This window comes from Homalodisca vitripennis, chromosome 3, assembly GCF_021130785.1.
Source record: "Homalodisca vitripennis isolate AUS2020 chromosome 3, UT_GWSS_2.1, whole genome shotgun sequence".
NCBI classification, from domain to species: Eukaryota; Metazoa; Arthropoda; class Insecta; order Hemiptera; family Cicadellidae; genus Homalodisca; species Homalodisca vitripennis.
Window position 1 is genome coordinate 179,654,535 of NC_060209.1, and position 20,806 is coordinate 179,675,340.

Sequence of the window (20,806 nt, forward strand, 5' to 3'; positions counted from 1 at the left end):
AGTGCACTACGATTTGATAGACACGATCTCTAAGCACGGTGGAGCAACAGATTTTTCTACACATATATGTCTCTGATGTCGAAACTATGTAAATGTTTTGTTTTGAGCTTCTTCTTCGTCGACTTTCTTTGGATCTCTTCAGGCGAACATGACTCCAGATTCCAAGAGTCAAGTCTGAGACAGCGTCAGATACCATACGCTGCAATAAAAGGAAAGTGATCTGAAGGTAAATTCAAAATTTGATTCCATTAAAATTTACTGTCTCCCATGGAATTGACAATGTGAATAAATGGCTTATTTCATATGATATTTGGCTATAAAACACTTTGATTTGGTGTGTGTTAAGTAATTACTTCTTTTAGTATTACACTGGAAAATATGAAGTCATGAAAAAAACTGAGGATAAAAATTAAGCATGTATTACCAAATTCAACAGTTGGTCTAGAAAGAATTTTATATGTTGTCTGTAAAAAAAAACTTTTATAGTTGCTGTTGAATTTCCATGTTTCCTGTGGCAGCTGTTATATGGTGACCCCATATCATCAATATCTATGCATGGCTGATTGCTTTACTAAGACTACTTTTTGTACAATTGCTGTTGAATCTAAGACTACATGTTGTGTAATTGTTGTTAAATCTCCATTTTTTTATAGACATAGCTGTTTCGGTGACCTCATATAAATATATGTGGATGGCTGAATGTTTTCCTAAGACTATATGTGGAAACAACATCCTGGTTGGTTATTGAACCAAGAACCAATCAAGACCTCCATATTATTTTTTATTATTAACATCCTGGTACTGTACTCAATATGTTCACTGTACAGTTGTTGCTCAAGTTAATTTGTGGTATAGAAAAATGTATCTATAAATGTTGGAGTGGTTAGCAGGAACATTAGCTGTCCATAATATTTTTGTTCAAGTTATTGTATACAACATGATAAAACTGTTGTCTTATTAGTATTAATTTTCATTCCTTAACCCATTAGCCACTCAATATTCTTGCGCCTAATCTCCTTGTACAATTCCAATTAAATGAAAAAAGGGTATAGTAAAACTCTCATAAAACATTCAATTTTATTGCTATTTGGTTGACTTAGCTATTGTTTTTTAGGTGACGAATTAGGTTATAATATACTGTAATTTATAAGCTCTGAAGTATATAAGATTTTTTTTTCTCATTTCAAGAATAATTTTTAAACATTTTAATTTTTTGTACATTTTGGAAGCAAAAATTTGTTTTTAGTATAAAACATAGTTATAATATATGATATTTGGTGTAGTTTTATAGGAAATTCAATTCGTTAAGTGGACATTTTTATTTCATTGATTTATCTTAATTTTGTTCAATTTTACATAGATTTTTGTAAAATGCGACATTTGTGTTCACCTAACACAAATCCTAGCAAACATGCAAAAAGCGCAACGGTATAGTATTATACCTTAATTCACATTGTTTTTATGGAGTTAATACATATTTATACATGTTCTTTAGTTCAATTTTAATATATAAAGTTTATTTTTTAAGCCCATACTATTGTTTAAACAAATATTTAATAACGTATGTCGTCATCACAGTACCGTCTCGTGATCGGCGTTTTGGTACCTTGTCGACCGTCACGAGACTGTACCTTGATAAGTGGTTAATTGAATTAATTGGTCTACCCAAAAATGTTGTTAATTATTAAGAATATAGATTTGTTAAATTTTCATTGTGTGATGTTGGGCTTCTTAAGCTCATTATACCATCGGCTGTAAAAATAAAAATAAGTACATGTAATAGTTTAAATACAATGTTTGGAATAAAGTTTTAAAGACATAACATTAAAATTTTAAGTACGGTGAAGAATATTAAGTTTTACTGTATAATCCTAATGGTACAAGTTTTACCTGATTAAATAAAAATATTATTTATCCAACATTTCTTGATTTAGTTGAATATAACTATTATACATCTAGTAGGCTTTAGGTAAAGGCTTATCATCCTATACATTGGTTTATTCTTTGAACCGAATCACATGAAGAAACTGATAAAATTACATGACATATTCTGAAGACATGTTAAGATTGAATTTGAAATGTTTATTGAATTAAAACACTGTTATTGGATTAAATATCTCAGACAGTAAGCTTAATTTATTGAGTTTTATTTTTAATTAAATTCAAAGTAACGGTTTTGTTTGTCATTTAATCAGATACAAAGATTGCTGTACTTGGAATTAGCACATACAGAGAATTGTGTCATGAGACATAATGAGAATTGAGAATTTATACTCGTGTAGGAAGTTTTTATGTGAGATGTTAATGACCTGTTGCTCTCTTATCATCTGCTGATACAGAATACTGCAAACTCTATTCAAGTAGAACTTGTCATATCATCCAAAATTAAACTAAATAAACTGCAGTCTGATTCATGCACAAGTCTGACTTTATTATATAATTTGAATGTTACATAACCTGAGCCAACCGATAGGCACATATTAAATTTCAGGCTGTTATAATTATTTTAATGTTCATCCCAAATACACAAATCTACGCTAATTTTAACTTTTAATCCTGGCAAAGTTATTCTTATAGTTAAAACATTAGTTATAGCACAATTATTACTTTACATTATTTTCTAATGTTTCTAATTCACAATGTTTTAAGGACATAGTAATACTTGGCTAATGAATATGGCTGACATAAGGAATCTTGTTTCATATGTCAATGGCAACTAACGTTTCTAGGTTAATAATATATGTACCTAATTCAGTATTATAAAAACTATGCATCAATATTTGTTTTCTACAAATTAATTTATGAAGCACTCTATTTATTAATTATGGTACAACATAATGTTTAGAAATGCAACAGACCAATAGGTAATTGCAGGTGTTTAAGTGTTATATTAATGTATTACAATATATTGCAATAACCCTTCACTCATCAAGAATAAACCTGTTATTTGTGTATGATGCTTTCATTTGCGTTATATATAAATGTCTAGATATTTTATTATAGCAGAGAGACAGTTGTTGTCCATTCTTTGTCAACTTATCAATATTGACGGTCACGGCTCCCTATATTCTGAAAGCAGTTACCTTTGTTCACAATAACGGACTACCAAGAGGTCGTGACATCCATCATTACAACACTCGAAGGGCAGAAAACTTTCATCTTCCTTTGTATCGAATTGCCCTGTTTGAGGAGAAGCCATCATATACATGGGTATAAAGCTGTGGAACTATTTACCAGAAGATCTGAAGAAGAGTAACACAAAGGCTTTCAGGAGTGAAGTAAAGAAGTGGCTGCTAGAAAATCCCTTCTATACCATTGAAGAATATCTAGAAAGAGATGTTTGATGGAAAAAACAAGACCAATTTATTGTATACAAATTTTAATATTGTTAGTTTTAAGGACGCTGTTACTATTCTCTATGAATATGTAAATAAAGAATATTGTCTATTGTCTATTTTAAATTTTTTGAATTGTTATATACAGAATAGATTCAATAGCATTCAAGTATATGTTATTTTTAAATTCAGTGGACTAAAGTTGCCTTGATGTGAAAACAGAATTTTGCACATTTGCCATCATTATAGGTTATAAAAGGTATAACACAACGTTTCGAGGACTGGAATCTATCCTCTTGGTCAGGTGGGGGAGGTATTAATACATACAATAACAACAAAGAGAAAGAAGAGAAATAAAAGTCCAGTCCAGGCGTTGTCACTGCACAGGATGCAAGTCAGGAGCACAAATCACAAGTACGAGGATAACAATCACACATCACACTAGCACAGGCTACAGTGGATACTAATAACATTCTTGTTATTGTTAATATGGCTGGACTCCAAGCAGCTTTTGGGTATGTTTGAACCCTTTTCTTTCCCTTCTTTACTTCTTTCTGTTGGCTATTTTTGTTTGTATAATTACCTCCCCCACGTGACGAAGAGGATAGATTCCATTCCTTGAAACGAAAAGGTATAACCCTTTTATAACCTATAACGATGCCAATTTATTCAAAATCCTGTTTTCCTATTAAACCTTCCATCATCAATAACAAACTTTAAACAAAGTATCTTGATTGTTCAGATAATGAGGGCACTGTGGTCTTTACGGACAAGTCGGAGGCTCTGAAGCTTGTGAAAAAGTACAAGAAGGCCCGGTTCAAAGCGTTCAGAACGATGACTGATGCCATGCAGTTTGCGATGTTGGGGCCGGAGAGCGTGAGCTCGTGCCCCACCTCGCCAGCCGATGTGGGGGAGAAGCCCAGCCCTTTCCGTGGCCCCAAACCACAAGACATGGTGAGGTTCCGTAAGGCAATCGAGGCTGGTGATCTGGACTTCGTCAAGAAAACAGTTTGGGAGAATCCCCGCTACCTGGTCAGCAGCGGGGACACCCCTGCCATTATGCAGGTACTTCATGTTATCTTTTATTTATTGAATTACATAGTCTAACCTTACTTGCAGTCTACAATACTTCAATCTCTTACTTTATAATTTTCTTACTGTTTATTGCAAATGCTGCATTGGTTTATACCTCCAACAAAATGCTGATATCATCTATATAGTATGTAAGTTATATCCTATGTTATAATTTTTTGATCATTTTAGCGCAATAACATTGTTAATTTAAAAACATTTTAGCCTCCCATATCTGTTGCTACGAAATATTAGCATATTAAATATTGGTGCACAGATTTAGCTTTGTAAAAAACCCATTTCATAATTGTAAGTTACCTTCAAAATTTTGCACCATTTTGTCTGCCATCTTTACTACCAAACTGATGCCTGTGAGACAAAATCCGGTCTAACACCGATCGATTAGCACAGAGGCGGTCACGTTATAGGCATTACATCTCTAAACTACTGAAACATACTTTCTGCACACTCTACTTGACTAATTAAGAACTACCATCACAAAACAAGACAAATAATCGTTTTGCATTTATATGCGCATACAGCATTTAGAGAATGGTCACTCCTTGCACTTTTTTGCGCTTACGGTGCTGCAAGGGTTAATACCCCATTATCCATTTTATTTATACACTTGGCTTAATCAGCTGATAGTAAATGTGGTTTTAATCACCTGTCACAGTGAAAAAGTATAATAATTTATACACATTTATACAGGTTATAGTAAATGTTGATTGTTATTTTTCTGTCAATATAAGTTTTACTTTACACAAATGTTATGTCATGTTCTTTGTCTGGGTTTGTTTTTGCTGGGACTTTTATCAACTATTGTAAGATTCCATATTTATTACATCATAAGTGTGTTGACTGAAAATCTAAGGACTTCGGCTTTAGTCTCCCCTTAGACTTACGATATCTCCACACTGGCCGAAAATACTTCAGTTGTTACTGAAATTGTTAGACCTATTCAGTAAAATTTTGTGAAATCTTGGAGAGAAATTCGAGTAATTTTAGTGATGCTTATAAAATATAAAGTTCAGTCTCCGACTTCAGAACTCCATCTTTAAACTTAAATCTAAAATGGAACAAGAGATTGGAATATATTTGAGTAAATATCATTTATCTCAGGATTTTTAGGATGCCATTTAAAAAGAATATGCTTATGGTGTCTTTTTTTCAAAATGAAATTGTGTTCAAAGCTGTTGGGTAACTGCTACTTTTTTATAATTTGTTTATTTTAATATAATTTTAGTTAGTTTGGGTAAATATTAAAATGCGTTCACTGTGTTATTGGAATTTTTAAACATTTTTTAACCAGTGCATAGTGAGTCACTGGTTAACTGTGTAGAAATATAATGAGTAAGTGACAAATAATTGTTTAACCTTGTGTAGTGAAATTTCTACGCAACATACCTTATGAACTGACAGATGTGAAACACTGTTGGTGGGTTACTGGTTAATCATGTAGATATATAACATATGTGAGCAACAAGTAACTGTTCAATCATTGTGCATTGAACTTTCAATGCAACTATGCAACATACCTTATCAAAAAACATCGACTTTTCGAAATTTTAGAAATATTGACTTTTTGGAAACATATCTTCCATTTAAATTAAACATTTGTCAGGAAATAAGGAAAACTTGAGAGTAAATCTGATAATATTTTTAATGTAGAATATAAATTATTGATATGCAGGATAAGTAAGTGATTACTTGTTATACTGGTAAGGTGTTAGTTTAATTGGTACATAACTTTTTTTCTATTATAGGTTTTCATTGGACCATACAATTCAAATAACTCAAGAACATTGGTTATCAAACCTAGTCAGGAAAATTATTTATCTTACTCTGTTTTTAACTTGGTAATCCTCATTAACTCTTATAAATCAATACAAATTAGAAATATTCTAATCTAATTATAAGTAACAACTACACTGTTATCAGTTGGCATTAAAACATCTGATTGATAACACCATTTCCTGTAGTAAACAAACATGCTAACACTAGTGTTATGTCTAGACAAAATTTGCACATTACTATTTTTCTGATTTAATGGGTTAATGATATACTTCCTTTTGTAAAAAAGAATAAATGTTTACTGCTTTATATACCTCTTAAAATGTGCACACCAAAAATTTTATTTTAACTATAAATTGTATTTAAATTATTTTGGGAACAAATCATCTCATAATCCCCATTTAAGTTAAGTTAATAGATACTCTTATACAGACAGTTAGTTAACTGTAGCTACCATTAACTTTCATCTGACTGCTATCAACTGCCATATTCACTTCTATTATCACTGCTCATATTGATTGTATGTTCCATTAACGTTTCTTTTGTTGCTTATTGATTATAATGCAATGTTTCTTTCAGTTTGTAGAGGGAAAGCTGAATAGGAAGCTATATGGTTCAAACACACTATTTACTGTCTACAAATTAAATTATAAAATGTGTTATAAATTGGTGTTTTTTTATTTTTTTTAAATAAAAACGTGCAGTATATCTTTATTGTTTTGTCCCAGTAATTTAGCACGCAATATAACGTTTTAAACCTATTTATAATGTATTTTTATCTTTAAAATCACTGGTATTTCTTGATTGTTGATATTTTTTATAAATTGACTATAGCCTTAATTGTTTTTACACGGCCAATCAAAGTACACTATTTAGCTCCCATTGTATATTTATTACACCACCATAATTATATATGCTGATAACTTGTAGATAGTGTAATAGAACCCTTTTAAAAGTGTAAGGTATTTATTATCAGCTTGTTGTTGCTGCCAGATACAAGCAATTGTCTAGACTATTTTCAGAACTCAGAATCTTTGGCTTGTGTCCAATATTATTGTGTTTATTATACTCGTCTCATTTTTTCATGTTTTAACTGTCTGATGAAATTTTTTGCTTTGATAAAAACTAATTGACATTGTTATTTGTGTGCATTTGATAAAGCAATTTTGAATTGCTTAAACATGTTAGTTATAAAAGTAACTGGGTATTTTCATAATCTCCAAGGTTATCAATCTTAGAGATTTCCTATTAGTTGGAAATTTAAGTTAGTTAATAGAATGTACATAAGAGGTGTACTTGTAAACTTTCCAGTACCTAAATGTGCTGGTGATGGGGGGACATGAAATCTTACGGTAAGAATCCAAGGATGCACTATAGAAAATCTTTAAAAACATAACCTTAAAAACGGTTCTGAAATGGTAGAATTAGAACTATTTTTTACTGTACAATTTTTTAGTCACTTTATATTTTTATATTATTATTATATGTATATTTATTTGTTGTAGAAAATAAATTTCAAATATATAGTGTTAGTAGTAGGGACTTTTTAGAATTGTTTTGTTTATATTTTTATGAATCAAGGTCAAAGTCAATTCGAATTATTTATTTGAAATTTTTAGTTTATGTTTACATATGTATATTGTAAATCGTGCACATTAAGCAGTAATCCACATGTGTGACAAAGATAATGGTCAGAATAGAAAAAGGATGGATTACCAGTAATGCATTAACCTACTCAACAAGTCTGTCTCGTAGGCATGGCAACATGTTATGTTGTGCATGGCAACATACTTTGACAAGACCATTTTCCCACCATGTAGACTTACAGTTGCTGATTGATTACAGTGCAATAGGGAATAGGAAGATAAACAGATTGTCAGCCCATTGACAGCTGGGTTAAATAAACAAACAGATATGTCAGTGAGTGAAATGTGAGCTTTGTGTGGCATTACATAGCAGTAAAAGTGTATTATATTTCATGCCAGTAACAGATATACATGGTGTTTATAAAAAATTGTACAACTTCAACCATAACACTTTGATTTTTGTATTTAAAGGTATAAAATTGCTACAAATATACAGGCAATTTCTCAAATTTTGTGACAAGGAGTTTACTTAATTTCAATATGTTCAAGGATCACTAGATTGTCTTTTTATATTAGTATAGAAAATATTGTAATATAATTTATTATAAGCTAGTATATTTTTAGGAAACTGAACTCTCATTTATACCTACTAGCTACATATTCAGATGATGTGTTGATTGTCACTAATATTACGGTATCGTCTAGAGTTAACTCTTTTAGGACCAAGCCAAAATCTGATGTGTGTAAAGAAAAAAATTTTTTTTTCTACCCATGCTCTAAAAACTATGCACATCGGAAATTTTTTAATTTTTTATGCTTTTGGGAGAATTGTGTGTACAAAAGTATTTAACCTACATATTTTGTTTTAGGCTTAATCCTCTAACTACTGGTAATTTATCTTAAAGCACTAGGCTGTTTCTTACAACAAGCATTTCTTAAACTTTGTACAAATATAAATAATTATTAAAATATGAAATCCTATATAGTTTTATAAAATAAAAAGGAAATAATAGTAAACAAAAAAATTTAATCATTTCCATCACATAGCGTCTTGAAAAACTTGATGAAATTAAAATTAAATGTTTTTATCTACTTTTTTGTTTCAGTCCACAAACATATAGTGTCAAATAATAAAAATGTATTATGTACTAAAGATGCACAATGTAATATTCAAGAAAAGTATATACAACAGGTGGATAATTAATTCAAAGTAAAAATTATATATATATATATATATATATATACATATGTGTATTTATGTATAGATTAGTTACCGTAAGAATCTGGTCTTTATAAAAAGTGGTCTACAGTGTTCTTGCGGCCCAGCACGGAAAATTATTCTAATAACTTTTTTCCTAATCAATAAGACTTGTTAAACTGTCGCAGAATGTCACCACAATATTAAACCGTGAGCTACATGACATTGAAATACACCAAAGTAGGCAGTTCTGAGATAATCAATAGAGATAAAATTTCTCAATTTCCACAGTAAAAAAGTTCTCGAGAAATTTTGTTAAATTAGTGATATGGTCCTTCCAATTTAATTTTCAATCAATAAAAAACCCAAGCAGCTTTTCACGTTTATAGTTGGTATCACGAACTAAACTAAGTAGTATATATTTTGTCTTTTCTACATTGCACAGAAGTTTATTTGAGGCAAATGAATTGTGTGTTTTCGATTGAACTATTTCCATTGTGGCATGCAATTCAACAATACTGTTTATAACTATTTTTAACTTTTTATTACTATTATATAAAGTTGAGTCATCAGCATATATGACAAATTGTACCCCAATACATCTTGGTACAATTCATCACCACAATGAAAAGAAAAGGGCCAAGAACTGTGCCTTGAGGAACTCCTAATGACACAACGTAATGCTGATTTCTCTCCCCTAACAGCTACATATTGTTTCCAGTTTATCAAATATGATTCTATGATTTTTATTGATTGTTTAGATATGCCGCAGAAACCCAGTTTTGTAAGAATACAATCAAAAGGAACACAGTCAAAAGCTTTACTAAGATCAAAAAAAGATAAACCAACTGATTCTTTACTATCTAAAGCTTCAAGGGCATTATTCATTATATCCACTACTGCATTAGTTGTAAAGGGACCAATCAGTTCTAAAGCTAAATTGTGAATCAGATAGTAAGTTATGTGTTTCAAAAAAGTAATTTTGTTGCCTGTGCATTATAGTTTCAATTATTATTATAAAATAAGCATAATCGAGATGGGTCAATAATTTTGGGGCAACTTTTTGTCTCCTTTCTTGAAAACTGGGGTAATTTTTAAAATTTTCAATAAATCAGAGAAGTATCCATCCATACACTTTACATTTGTAAAATAATATAGGCTAATGGCTCTCTAATATAATCCATTGTGTGTTTCAGTACATCATTTGAAAGCCAGTAATAATCAGTACCTTTTGAATTAGTAAATTTGGAAACAATCTTGACTAATTCAATAGGTCTGATGTCAGCCCTATTTGTAAATGTCAATTGTACAAACAAATCCAGTCTTACTAATTTTGTTGTAGTCCACCCAAGGAAGGGATGTAGAGGCAAGAGAAAAATATTATAATTATGATGTTAGAAATTAAAATAAAATGTAACTATACATGTACCATTGCAGGAAGGGTCTCGCTACAATGCCCTGCACATCGGAGCCAAGGCATGTGACGCAGCGATGTGTGCCTACATCCTACAGACTGTGGGAAGTGAACAGTTCATGCTCCATTTCTACGGTGACACAACCGACACACAACAGCGATGTGCAGTGTTACTCGACCTCTATCTCAACACTCCGGACAAGGCTCTCAATGAGACCCCACTCCACTTTGCTGCAAAGTTCGGTGCTGCGAAGGTTGTCCAAGTACTTGTCGCCTACCCCCAGTGTGACAGGGCAGCCACCAACAAATTTCACCAGACTGCCAAAGATGTCAGTACAATACCAGTGATAATTAAAGACTATTTTGCAACTATTGTTATAGTCTACAAGATTCAATTCCTTCTAGTTTAACCCTTTTGGAATGCCACAGTGTTATAATTTTGTAAAAAATTGTTTATGCAAAAAATACCACTGTGGCGATCAATTATATCATCAGTTTTTTATGTAGGTAATCCAGTGTCACATATTTAATTTAAGCAATTTTTGTTTGTATATGAAACTGGTTCAATGTTTTAAACAAATTACCTGTATGCAGAATATAACAATCTGTTTTCAGATTTTTACTCCACATTCTGTCTGGTTTATAATGCCTGTTTATTCTATTTTAGATGGTCACGTGAGTTAAATATACACGTGGTGTTATTTTAATGGAATCTTTTCTTCTAGAGGCATTTCTTTTTTTTGAATTTTATTGCGAAATTCGGTTTAATTTTCATTTTATTTATATAAAGCATTATTACCTTAACTATACAGGGTGAGTTTTATATTAGCCCCCACTCCTACTGCTTGTTTCATATTTATTCAATTATCGACCCCAGAATGCCACTGATTGAGCGCCATATTGGAATTAGGTACAACTTTTAAAATGTAAACACAATACCCCAATCCGTCTTTTAATATCTTTAATGTTCTTGAGATATCAGTACTTAAATAGTAAATAAGTTTTAACCAGCACATTTATACTTCTTAAATAACAATAATTATAACTTATCAACACCTTACCTGCAGTTATGTAAGTGTTCAAAATAGCCTCTGACCTCTTAAGAGTAGTATGTCCTGTCCACAAATGAGATTGAGGTTTTTTGATTATTTTGCAGTGACAAAGAGTAGAAGTATAAATTGTAAAATAATATTCTTTTTCAATTTGAATTATATTTCTTTCATTGTTTTAGATAATTATTTCAATTAAACTTTGTTTTGTATTGTGAAAACTAATATATTAATTTTTAATGTCACGAAGTAATGTAGGCCTAATTATGAAGAAATGTATTGATAAAAGTACCAATAAATATCTTGAGAACGAATAAAGATATTTAAAAATTGATTGCTGCATTGTGTTTAGTGTAACAAACACATTGTAATAATATTAAAACCACCTTTAAGTTATTAACAAAAAATTCCAATATGGCAGATCCAAGATGGCTGTAAAAATATGAACTTAATAAAAATGAAGAGGGGTATTCAAAGAGTGGAGGTTATAAACAGTAGTCAGCCTTTATATTGTAGAGTGTATTGTGAGTGTAGAGTGTAGCTACAACTCATAATGTCCAACAGCACCAAGACATTCACTCTTACAATACTAGGCATGCCAATAACTTGACTTTGCCGATCCACAAGTTAACTCTCTCTGAAACAAAACCAACCTATGCTGGAGCAAAATTCTTCAATAATCTCCCTGATGAGCTGAAGAAAATGGTAGGAAGGAAGTTGAAGAAAAGCCTGCACTCCTGGTTCCAAGAGAGACCCTTTTACTCAGTAAAAGAATTCTTGAATTGGAGAGCCGACTCGCAGAGAATGTGAAGACCTAGGTAGCTAATGACAACAAACCTGGGAAAAATTTTAAGATACTATGTATTTGACACCATTTCCTTCTTGATGAATGTGAAAATAAAGAAATTCTTGTCTTGTCTTGAAGTACTTGCTATTGAGTGATAATGATCAGCTGTAGTTTGGAGTTGATATATGAAGAAATGTGGAAAAAGTAGGGGGAACATTTAAAATTCACCCTGTATAAGAGTTTGTCGTTTATGTAATTTTGATAATACCTAAAGAAGAAATGTTTTGAATAGTCAGTTTTATTTGAATGTTAACAGGTGATATGTAGCAGAGTGACTGGTGCCGATTCTGGATTGAAAGAGGAAATCTCTGCAATGTTAGATGAACAGTTCTATGTGCCTGTACTGCGATCTCCTGATAATTCCGTACAGCCAGTTGTAGGAAAGCCTTTTTCCCCATGTAGCCCTTTAGTAAGTATCAAAATTCCAATCTTTAATAAATTATATAATTTACTCTAGTTTAGAGATACTCTTTTGCTGTATACACTGCATTGCAGTGAATGTGTGACTGTATCACTATACTATGCAGTGAAAGTGTAGCTGTATAACTGTACTATGCACCAGAAATGCAGTGAATGTGTGACTGTATCACTTCTGTATATCATAGATCAAAGTATTGATGCAGCACATCATGTGAGACCCTTGCAAATGTTATGTATCACACTTGGAGAAGAATCAATTCGATCGCGTGGTGGCATAGAAAACAGTAGTGAACAAGATAAAAGCAGATCAATGTAAAAGTGCTGTTTTTCCAACCTTTTAAGTGTTATCAAATTAAAAGAATAATGCTTGCAAATTAAAAAAAACCATACATATATGGTTGCTTTCAAATGCCCTCATAAAAGAAAGTTGGTGCTGTAACTTTAGATGGGTTTTTGAAGCATTTCGGATTGTGTACTCTGTTTAGAAGCTCTACCCTCCTAGCCACTTCCTTCAGTAGTTCATGGAGCAGATAAAAATCATGCGGCGTTAGGTCAGAGCAGAAGACTGGATAATCAAAAAAATCCCATTGAAACCCATCAAGAAGGTATTTCATCAGAGTAGTACAGTGAGGATGGACATTGTTATGGAGCACAATTGCAGAAGTGAGAATTTCTCTTTTATTCTAAATGACTCTCCGCAACTGTTGTGATGTATTAAAATAGCCTTCTGGATTTATTGTGGCCCCTGGCTGTAAGAATTTCACAATCAGAACATCATATGGATCCAAAAAAATGGTACCTATGATGTTGTTGTTGAAAGTATTTTTTGAATTTTTGTTTTAGTGAATTTGAATGCATCTATTGTTGTGACATTTGTTTTGTTTCTAGGATGTCATATGGAACCCATGTTTCACCTCCTGTCACAATAATTTTCAAAAAAATTGTCTCAATCAGCTTTATAGTGAAAAGTGATTATACTGCTGCCATTCATTGAGCTTTTTGCCATGTTCACTTCTCGTCAGATCGACTCATTACATTAGACACTCAGGAGTATATGAGATGTTAGAAGACATGCGCAGCTGATTACTGCACATTGTTTTATCATATCGTTCGATGGGCTGTTTCACAGCATGGTCGGGGTCGGAAGAGATCAGCCCTTGTATTTAACCCTAAAACTGTTTTGTACCTGTTTTTTAAACATTTTGTAAAAAAATCATTATTACCATAAATGTATATGTGTAATACATTTTTCAGGAGAATGTGGAGATAATTATGGTTTAAAAACATTAAAATTTAAATTTGTTTGAAAAGTGGTGGGACTGTACCTGGTAAAGTGTGATAATATAATAAATGTAAGCATCTGATATAGCCAATTTATTCTTAATTTTTTCTAATTTAAGAAAATATATACTGTTATCCAGGTTCCCTAGAAGGAAAAATTAGATATATTGTAAAAACCACAAATAGTACACGAAAGGCTAAATTTGTTACTATGAGTACAATTATGTTTATAATGTCAAAAAGTATAATTGCTAAACTAGACATTTCCTAAATATACAAACATTTAGAGAATTATATGCATTACAAAACAATAAATGAATTAATAATAATTTTTATTTTTTTTATTTTTGAAAAGTGGTATGGCACCTAAATTTGTTACTATGAGTGAAATATTTCACTGATTAATTTTACAATAAATAAATACTAAGTTTGAATTTTTGCTGAAATATTGGCTTTGTTTGTGAAAAACAGGAGGAGCAGTGTAGAGATGTGATCAGTCCTGTGATGGAAGTCCAGGCGCTGGCAGGCCCCATGCCACGTCAGACCGCAGAATTGTTCCGTAGGCGTTGGAAGACACCTCCTCGAGTACCTCTAGCTCAACGCAGGCCTCCTCTCTTAGACCAAGACAAGGGCTGGGAGAAGGTTGGCCGGTTAGTTTACCAGTGCTCAGAACTATAAATTATTATTATACAAAACAAAAATAGATTTAAGTAACATTTTAACAGAACGAGGAGATCATTTAAGCTAAGGAGTAAGCTAAACAAGCCAACACGTAGCCAGTTGTTTTTTTCTTCCATTATTATTCTTTGAGTAACGCCACTCCTTTTAACTGTTGATCACATTAAAATTCTTCTGAATTTGATTAAACTTTTAGCAGAAAATGGTCTTTGCTCAAGTTTTTGTTTTGTTTGAAATGTTCTTTTTGTTAAGTCTTAATTTTATCTCCACTATACTTGCAGTAAACAGTGATTAATGCATTTTAGGTGTTTTGTTTTCTGGTAATTGAACAAATATCCAAAAAATACACTCAAATATCCACCTTTTTTATCATTAAGAAGAAAATTGTTTTGCTTACATTTTCCTGAGTCTTTGTCTGTAATACCCTATTATAATTCAGGTGATGTGATCAAATAGAGTATATGTAAATGTTGTATAAGTTTTTCTATTTCTTATATTAAATTATGAAAACGGTTTAACCCTTTGAGATCTGATCCATCAGTCTTTGCATTACTGGTTTGCTCCTTCGGATCAATGGGCCGACTGATCGGTTTCAATGATTGGTGTGAAAAGATTATTGACTGATTTGTTGGTCCGTTTTGGTGTCTGTAATTTGGAGCTCAAATTTATACAATTTATCTGTATTAATAACACTTTGTACATTAAAACACTACTTAACATGTAAACCCCTGTAATATAAATAACTAAATATTTAAATTTAATTATTAACATAAAATACAATCATTCTGTCTCTGTGTGTCTGTTAAGCCAGCTGTCAACTGACTGTTTCTTCAAAATCCTGACTGTAACTCAAGGATCTGCACTTGACACTAATTTTAGTATTTTGTATGTAAATAAAATTAATAAAATATAAAAATTCACAAAATATAATTTTTATGTTGATAATCCTTATTTTCATCATAATTTTTATTGCATTAAATTTGATATATGCAGTAATTTAGGTTTTAATTTAGATGTTGATGCATTAACTGAAAACTTACAAAAAAATTTGAAATTATGATTATTTATACTGTTTACTGGAAAACCGAATGTTAGTGTGCAATGTTAGTGAAAACAAACATCTCTTGTAAAATAAAATAGTAGCTTTCCATATCGTACTTATTTTACATTGAATTTTACAGTTTAAATGCTTACAAGTGACGGTTCATTATTACTTGACTGTTTTGTCTTAGGCCTGTCAGATGAAATTTAAACATCTGATTAAGGTTGCATTAACACGAAGGATCTTGTAATATATATTAGAATATATTGGAGGATAAGATCCAATTTTTAATATAACTGATTGCTTATTTGAGATTGGACAGAATAAGAAGTACATGTATAAAATATACATGTAAATCATTGATATCTCTTAATTCTAATATTTTTTCTGTTTTTAAGGGAGCTGGCCCAGGAGTGGAAAGTGGCATGGAAGGAGTACTGGCCATTCCTTGACACTTACATTGATCTCAACTCACCAGAAGGCCTTCAACTGCTGGAAGATTACCTTCGCAAGCGTTTTAAGAGTGTGAGTTTACTCTTAAATTATTTCATTTCTCTATTTTAGTATCATAATATGTAATAATTCTTCACTACATTGCACGTTCAATTTAATATTTCAAGATAACAACTGGCCTTGAATAATAATTATACCTTTCTTCAGACTATGCCAGAATGAGTTTTGCTATGTATAGTTGATGGAAAAGAAATTTTAAATTGATAGCATAGCCTATTTGGCCTACAGGCTAAAATACTTTTTTTGATGTTTTTGGAATTTGTACACATTCAATAAAATATTAAAATAATTGTTTTTACAAGACGATGTTTATCATTGCTAGTATTATTTATTTGTCATGGCACATTTTAAGAGGCACAACACTTAACTTCGTAGTTAAGGCGTTGGTAGCGTAACTTCTGCCGAGAGCATTGCCATTTCCCATATTGTTAGTCACTGATACATCACTGTCAGTGCCAGACATGTCATTCAAATTCAATGTCGTTTATAAAACTGTAGGCCTGACAAGCTGAAGATTTAAAATTAGTGTTGTCCTTCTCTGACTGGACTGGTAAAATATTGAGGACTATCAAAGTGTACTGAGTGAGCGATGCTAATTTTGTCTAAAATTACACTGGCTTAAGTTATATAATCAATGTTGTAAATAGATACAAGCAATTCAATTTGTATTTATGCAGATTACTACGAAGTAATTACCTCTGATATTTCATATCCCAGAAAAAATGTAGATCTTATTTATCTACAAACACTGAATAGTGTATAAATGATTCATACTATTTATAGTAAATTAGGTATTGATATATATATATATATATATATATATAGGTATATATGTAATATATACAATATATATAATATATGTAACATATATCATATATCATATATATATATATATATATATATATTATATATATATATAGGTATATATGTAATATATACAATATATATATATATATATATATATATATATATATATATATATAGGTATATATGTAATATATATATAATATATGTAACATATATCATATATATATATATATATATATATATATATATATATATGTGATATATATATATATATATATATATATATATTCCACAGTTTCTCTTCTAATTAGAGACCAGATTAGTCAAAGATTGTAATAATGGTGCTAGACTAAATAACGAGTCAGTGGCTTGTTTTCAATACAAAAGTATTGACGTGTTTATGTCAAGAGATAAACTTTATAAGTACACAGACCAATAAAATTGAAACCTGAGTAAAAGGATTTACTATGTTAGCAATTTGTGGGTAGTTGCTCAGAATCAGTTTGTATTTATCACACAGCTTCCATGGCTGCATGTATAGAACACACCACGTGCTAGATCGTATTTCACACTTGTTTGAACCTTTTCGTATTTGGTTATCAACAATTTTAGCACTATTGACAGGTTTCATTTATGGATACTAACGCAAATGGGAAATCTGATATCCATGTTTGAAGCAGTTGTTATATCCTGACTATTATGAGGGTTGTAGACTTTTTATTTAACAGATAAAAAGGAAAAGTAATATTACTAAAAATGCTTGTTTAAAAAGCTAAATTTCAATCAATCAATCAATCAATCAATTCTTTATTGTCATTAAACAACATACAACATTGTAATAGACATTGTCAAATAGGAACATAAAATATACTCTATGCTAAAAATTTAAATATAAATATATTTAAGGCCTACAACATAAAACATATAAAATATTAGACTAGAATGGTAGGCTATGTACAATTGTTAAAACTTAAGGTCACTCATGTCAGCAGTTTTCCAGTCCTCAACACAATAAAAGGCTTTAATTTTTAACCAATTTTGTAAAACTTTTTTAAAATTATGTACAGTAACATTCCTAGCAGCTAATGGTAACTTATTAAACAGTTTGACCCCAATGTAACCATAACTGTGTTGTGTTTTACTTAGTCTAACATATTTACAATCAATTAGGCCCTTATTTCTAGTGTTATGCTCATGGCAACTACCTCTTAGGTTATATTCATCCAAATGTTCTTTAACATAGATCAGACATTGGAGAATATACATTGAGGGAACAGTAAGTATGCCTAGCTCTGTAAAATGTGATCTACAGCTATCCAGAAAGCCAATACCTGAAACACATCTGATTGCTCGCTTTTGCTATTTAAAAACCTCCTTTGCACCAGGGGCGTTTCCCCACAGGATTAGGCCATACAATATGTGCGAGTGGAAAAAGGCATAGTATGCATTTATGACTAAACTGTCATTTGTGTACTGTTTTAGCTTACTTAGTAGGAAAACTACTCTAGATAAGCGAGTACACAAGTTACTTGTGTGATGATGCCAGCCCAATTTACAGTCTAATGTAATTCCTAACAATTTCACAGTCTTATCATCTAAGTTACATAAACTAAATACAATTTCCTCTGTTTTACTACTATTTACAGACAATTGATTGGCACAGAACCATAGGTTAGATCTCTCAACCATATAGTTTTTAACAACACAGTTAGTTTCAGAATTAGCGCTTGAAGTTAACAGTGTCGTGTCATCTGCATATAAAATACATTTATCAGGGATAAAAGCAGGTAGATCATTGACAAATATCACAAACAGAAAAGGGCCTAGGACAGAGCCCTGAGGTACCCCACTTAAAACTCTTAAAACATCAGATTTTTCTTCAGAAATTTTTACAAATTGATATCTATCAGTCAGATATGTCTCAATTAACAATAATTCTTTTCCCTTAATGTTATAAGATTGTAGTTTTTTAATAAGAACATTATGAGGAACAACATCAAAAGCTTTACTTAGGTCTAATAGCACAGCAGATGTTTCTTTTTTAGCCTCAAAACCACTCATTACATGTGATATAACATCTTCCACAGCCTTAATAGTAGAAAGGTTTTTCCTAAACCCACATTGAGATGGGGATAACATTTTTTTGACTTCAAAATAACACTCTAGTTGACTTTTTATTGCACTTTCAATCACCTTAGATATTACAGGAATGAGCGAAATAGGTCAATAGCTATTAGCATCCTGCCTATCACCTTTCTTATAAACTGGTACTGTAACTGTTATTTTTAAACACTTAGGGTAGGTACCTTCATGTAGAACCCAATTAATCAGGAGAGTTAGAGGATCTACTATGCTAGAAACAATCTTTTTTAGACCAAAATTAGACATACCATAGACATCCTGAGCTTTAGAATTACTTAAACTATTTACAATTTTATTTACATGATCTACAGTAACTTCTTTCCATTTAAAAAAATTTGGAGGAGGTGCATTCCATGTTGACAATAATATATCAATAGGATCAGAGACATTATCATGACTTGTAGTACTGTTAACATTAGGCCTACTTCCTACATTTATAAAATGAGTATTCAAAGCATTGACAGAAATAGGTATAGGCCTATCATACTTATTTGTTGAATTAGACAGCCTTCCACACTCAGAGTTAATGATATGCCAAGCTGCTTTACATTTATTTGTAGCATTCATAATATAGTTTTCATTTGCCTGTTTTTTTGCTATCTTAACTTGAGACCTGTAAATTTGCTTTAACCTCAAGTAACTGATTTTGTAGTTAGGATTAACAAGGGACTTATTGTAATATATTAACATTATTGATCTAATATTTTTCAACTCAACAGTATACCATTTCTTATCTACACTATGAGACATTACACCAGTTACCGGTACATCATTAGGCTGCGTAGGCTTAGTTTTAATTGGACAGCAAATATCAAAATAGTATTTTAAAGTTTCCATGAAACAATCAAATGCATCTTCAACCAAATTGTAAGGCAATAGCAAATCTAACCAATTAATATTATTGAGCATGACCTTAAAACTATTTACAGTGGAATCATTCAGTAGCCTAAAAGATTTATTCTCACTATTCAGTCCCTTTGCACTGTCAGTACCAGTACCACCATGATGCCTAGTTTTTTTTTTTTTTTTTTTTTTTTTTTTTTTTTTCATTTATTGTCTGAAACATAATACATGCATAGACATAGTCAAACAAGCAGTCAATTATAATTATAAATACATATGCATACAATAGCCTATAATACAAGCTAAACAAGCAAATCATTAACATAATACATGAAATAAAATAAAACATGCAATATCGTACATGCAGATGCAAAATAGCACATGCAGATGCAAAATAGCACATGCAAATAATTGAGCTAGGATCTAAAATAAATTAATAATGAAGCCTACTTTACCTACACAATTTTGAAGTTCAGACCAAATCATTTAAAGAATATGGTGCTTTACTTATTAGCCACTTTTTCAGTCCTGTTTTAAAATTTTGCCCCGTTAATATTGTTTCAGATGATTGGGAAGCCTGTTATAAAAAATTGCTCCCTTAATAAAGGGGCTGTTTTCAGTTCAAGAGTAATTTTGCCTCAGTCTGTAAAAATCAGATCTCTGCCTTGTGTTGTGATTGTGTATATTAGAGCCTAACATTGTATAGACTTCATCTTCTTTTACAAGTACAGCTACCTGGAAAATATACATAGCATAAATAGTCATTATGTCATACTTAACAAACAA

General features: G+C 31.1%; 1 protein-coding gene across 2 annotated transcripts in view; it reads left to right on the top strand.

Annotated features, from left to right (window-relative positions):
• Window positions 1-20,806, top strand: part of LOC124357823 (ankyrin repeat and LEM domain-containing protein 2) — a 43,797-nt gene that overhangs the window by 8,031 nt on the left and 14,960 nt on the right. For both annotated transcript variants that reach the window (XM_046809882.1, XM_046809881.1), the window contains exons 3-7: window positions 4,078-4,400; window positions 10,422-10,727; window positions 12,551-12,703; window positions 14,467-14,645; window positions 16,114-16,240. In XM_046809882.1, coding sequence (XP_046665838.1) covers window positions 4,078-4,400; window positions 10,422-10,727; window positions 12,551-12,703; window positions 14,467-14,645; window positions 16,114-16,240 — 1,088 coding nt within the window. The remainder of the gene's footprint in view (window positions 1-4,077; window positions 4,401-10,421; window positions 10,728-12,550; window positions 12,704-14,466; window positions 14,646-16,113; window positions 16,241-20,806) is intronic.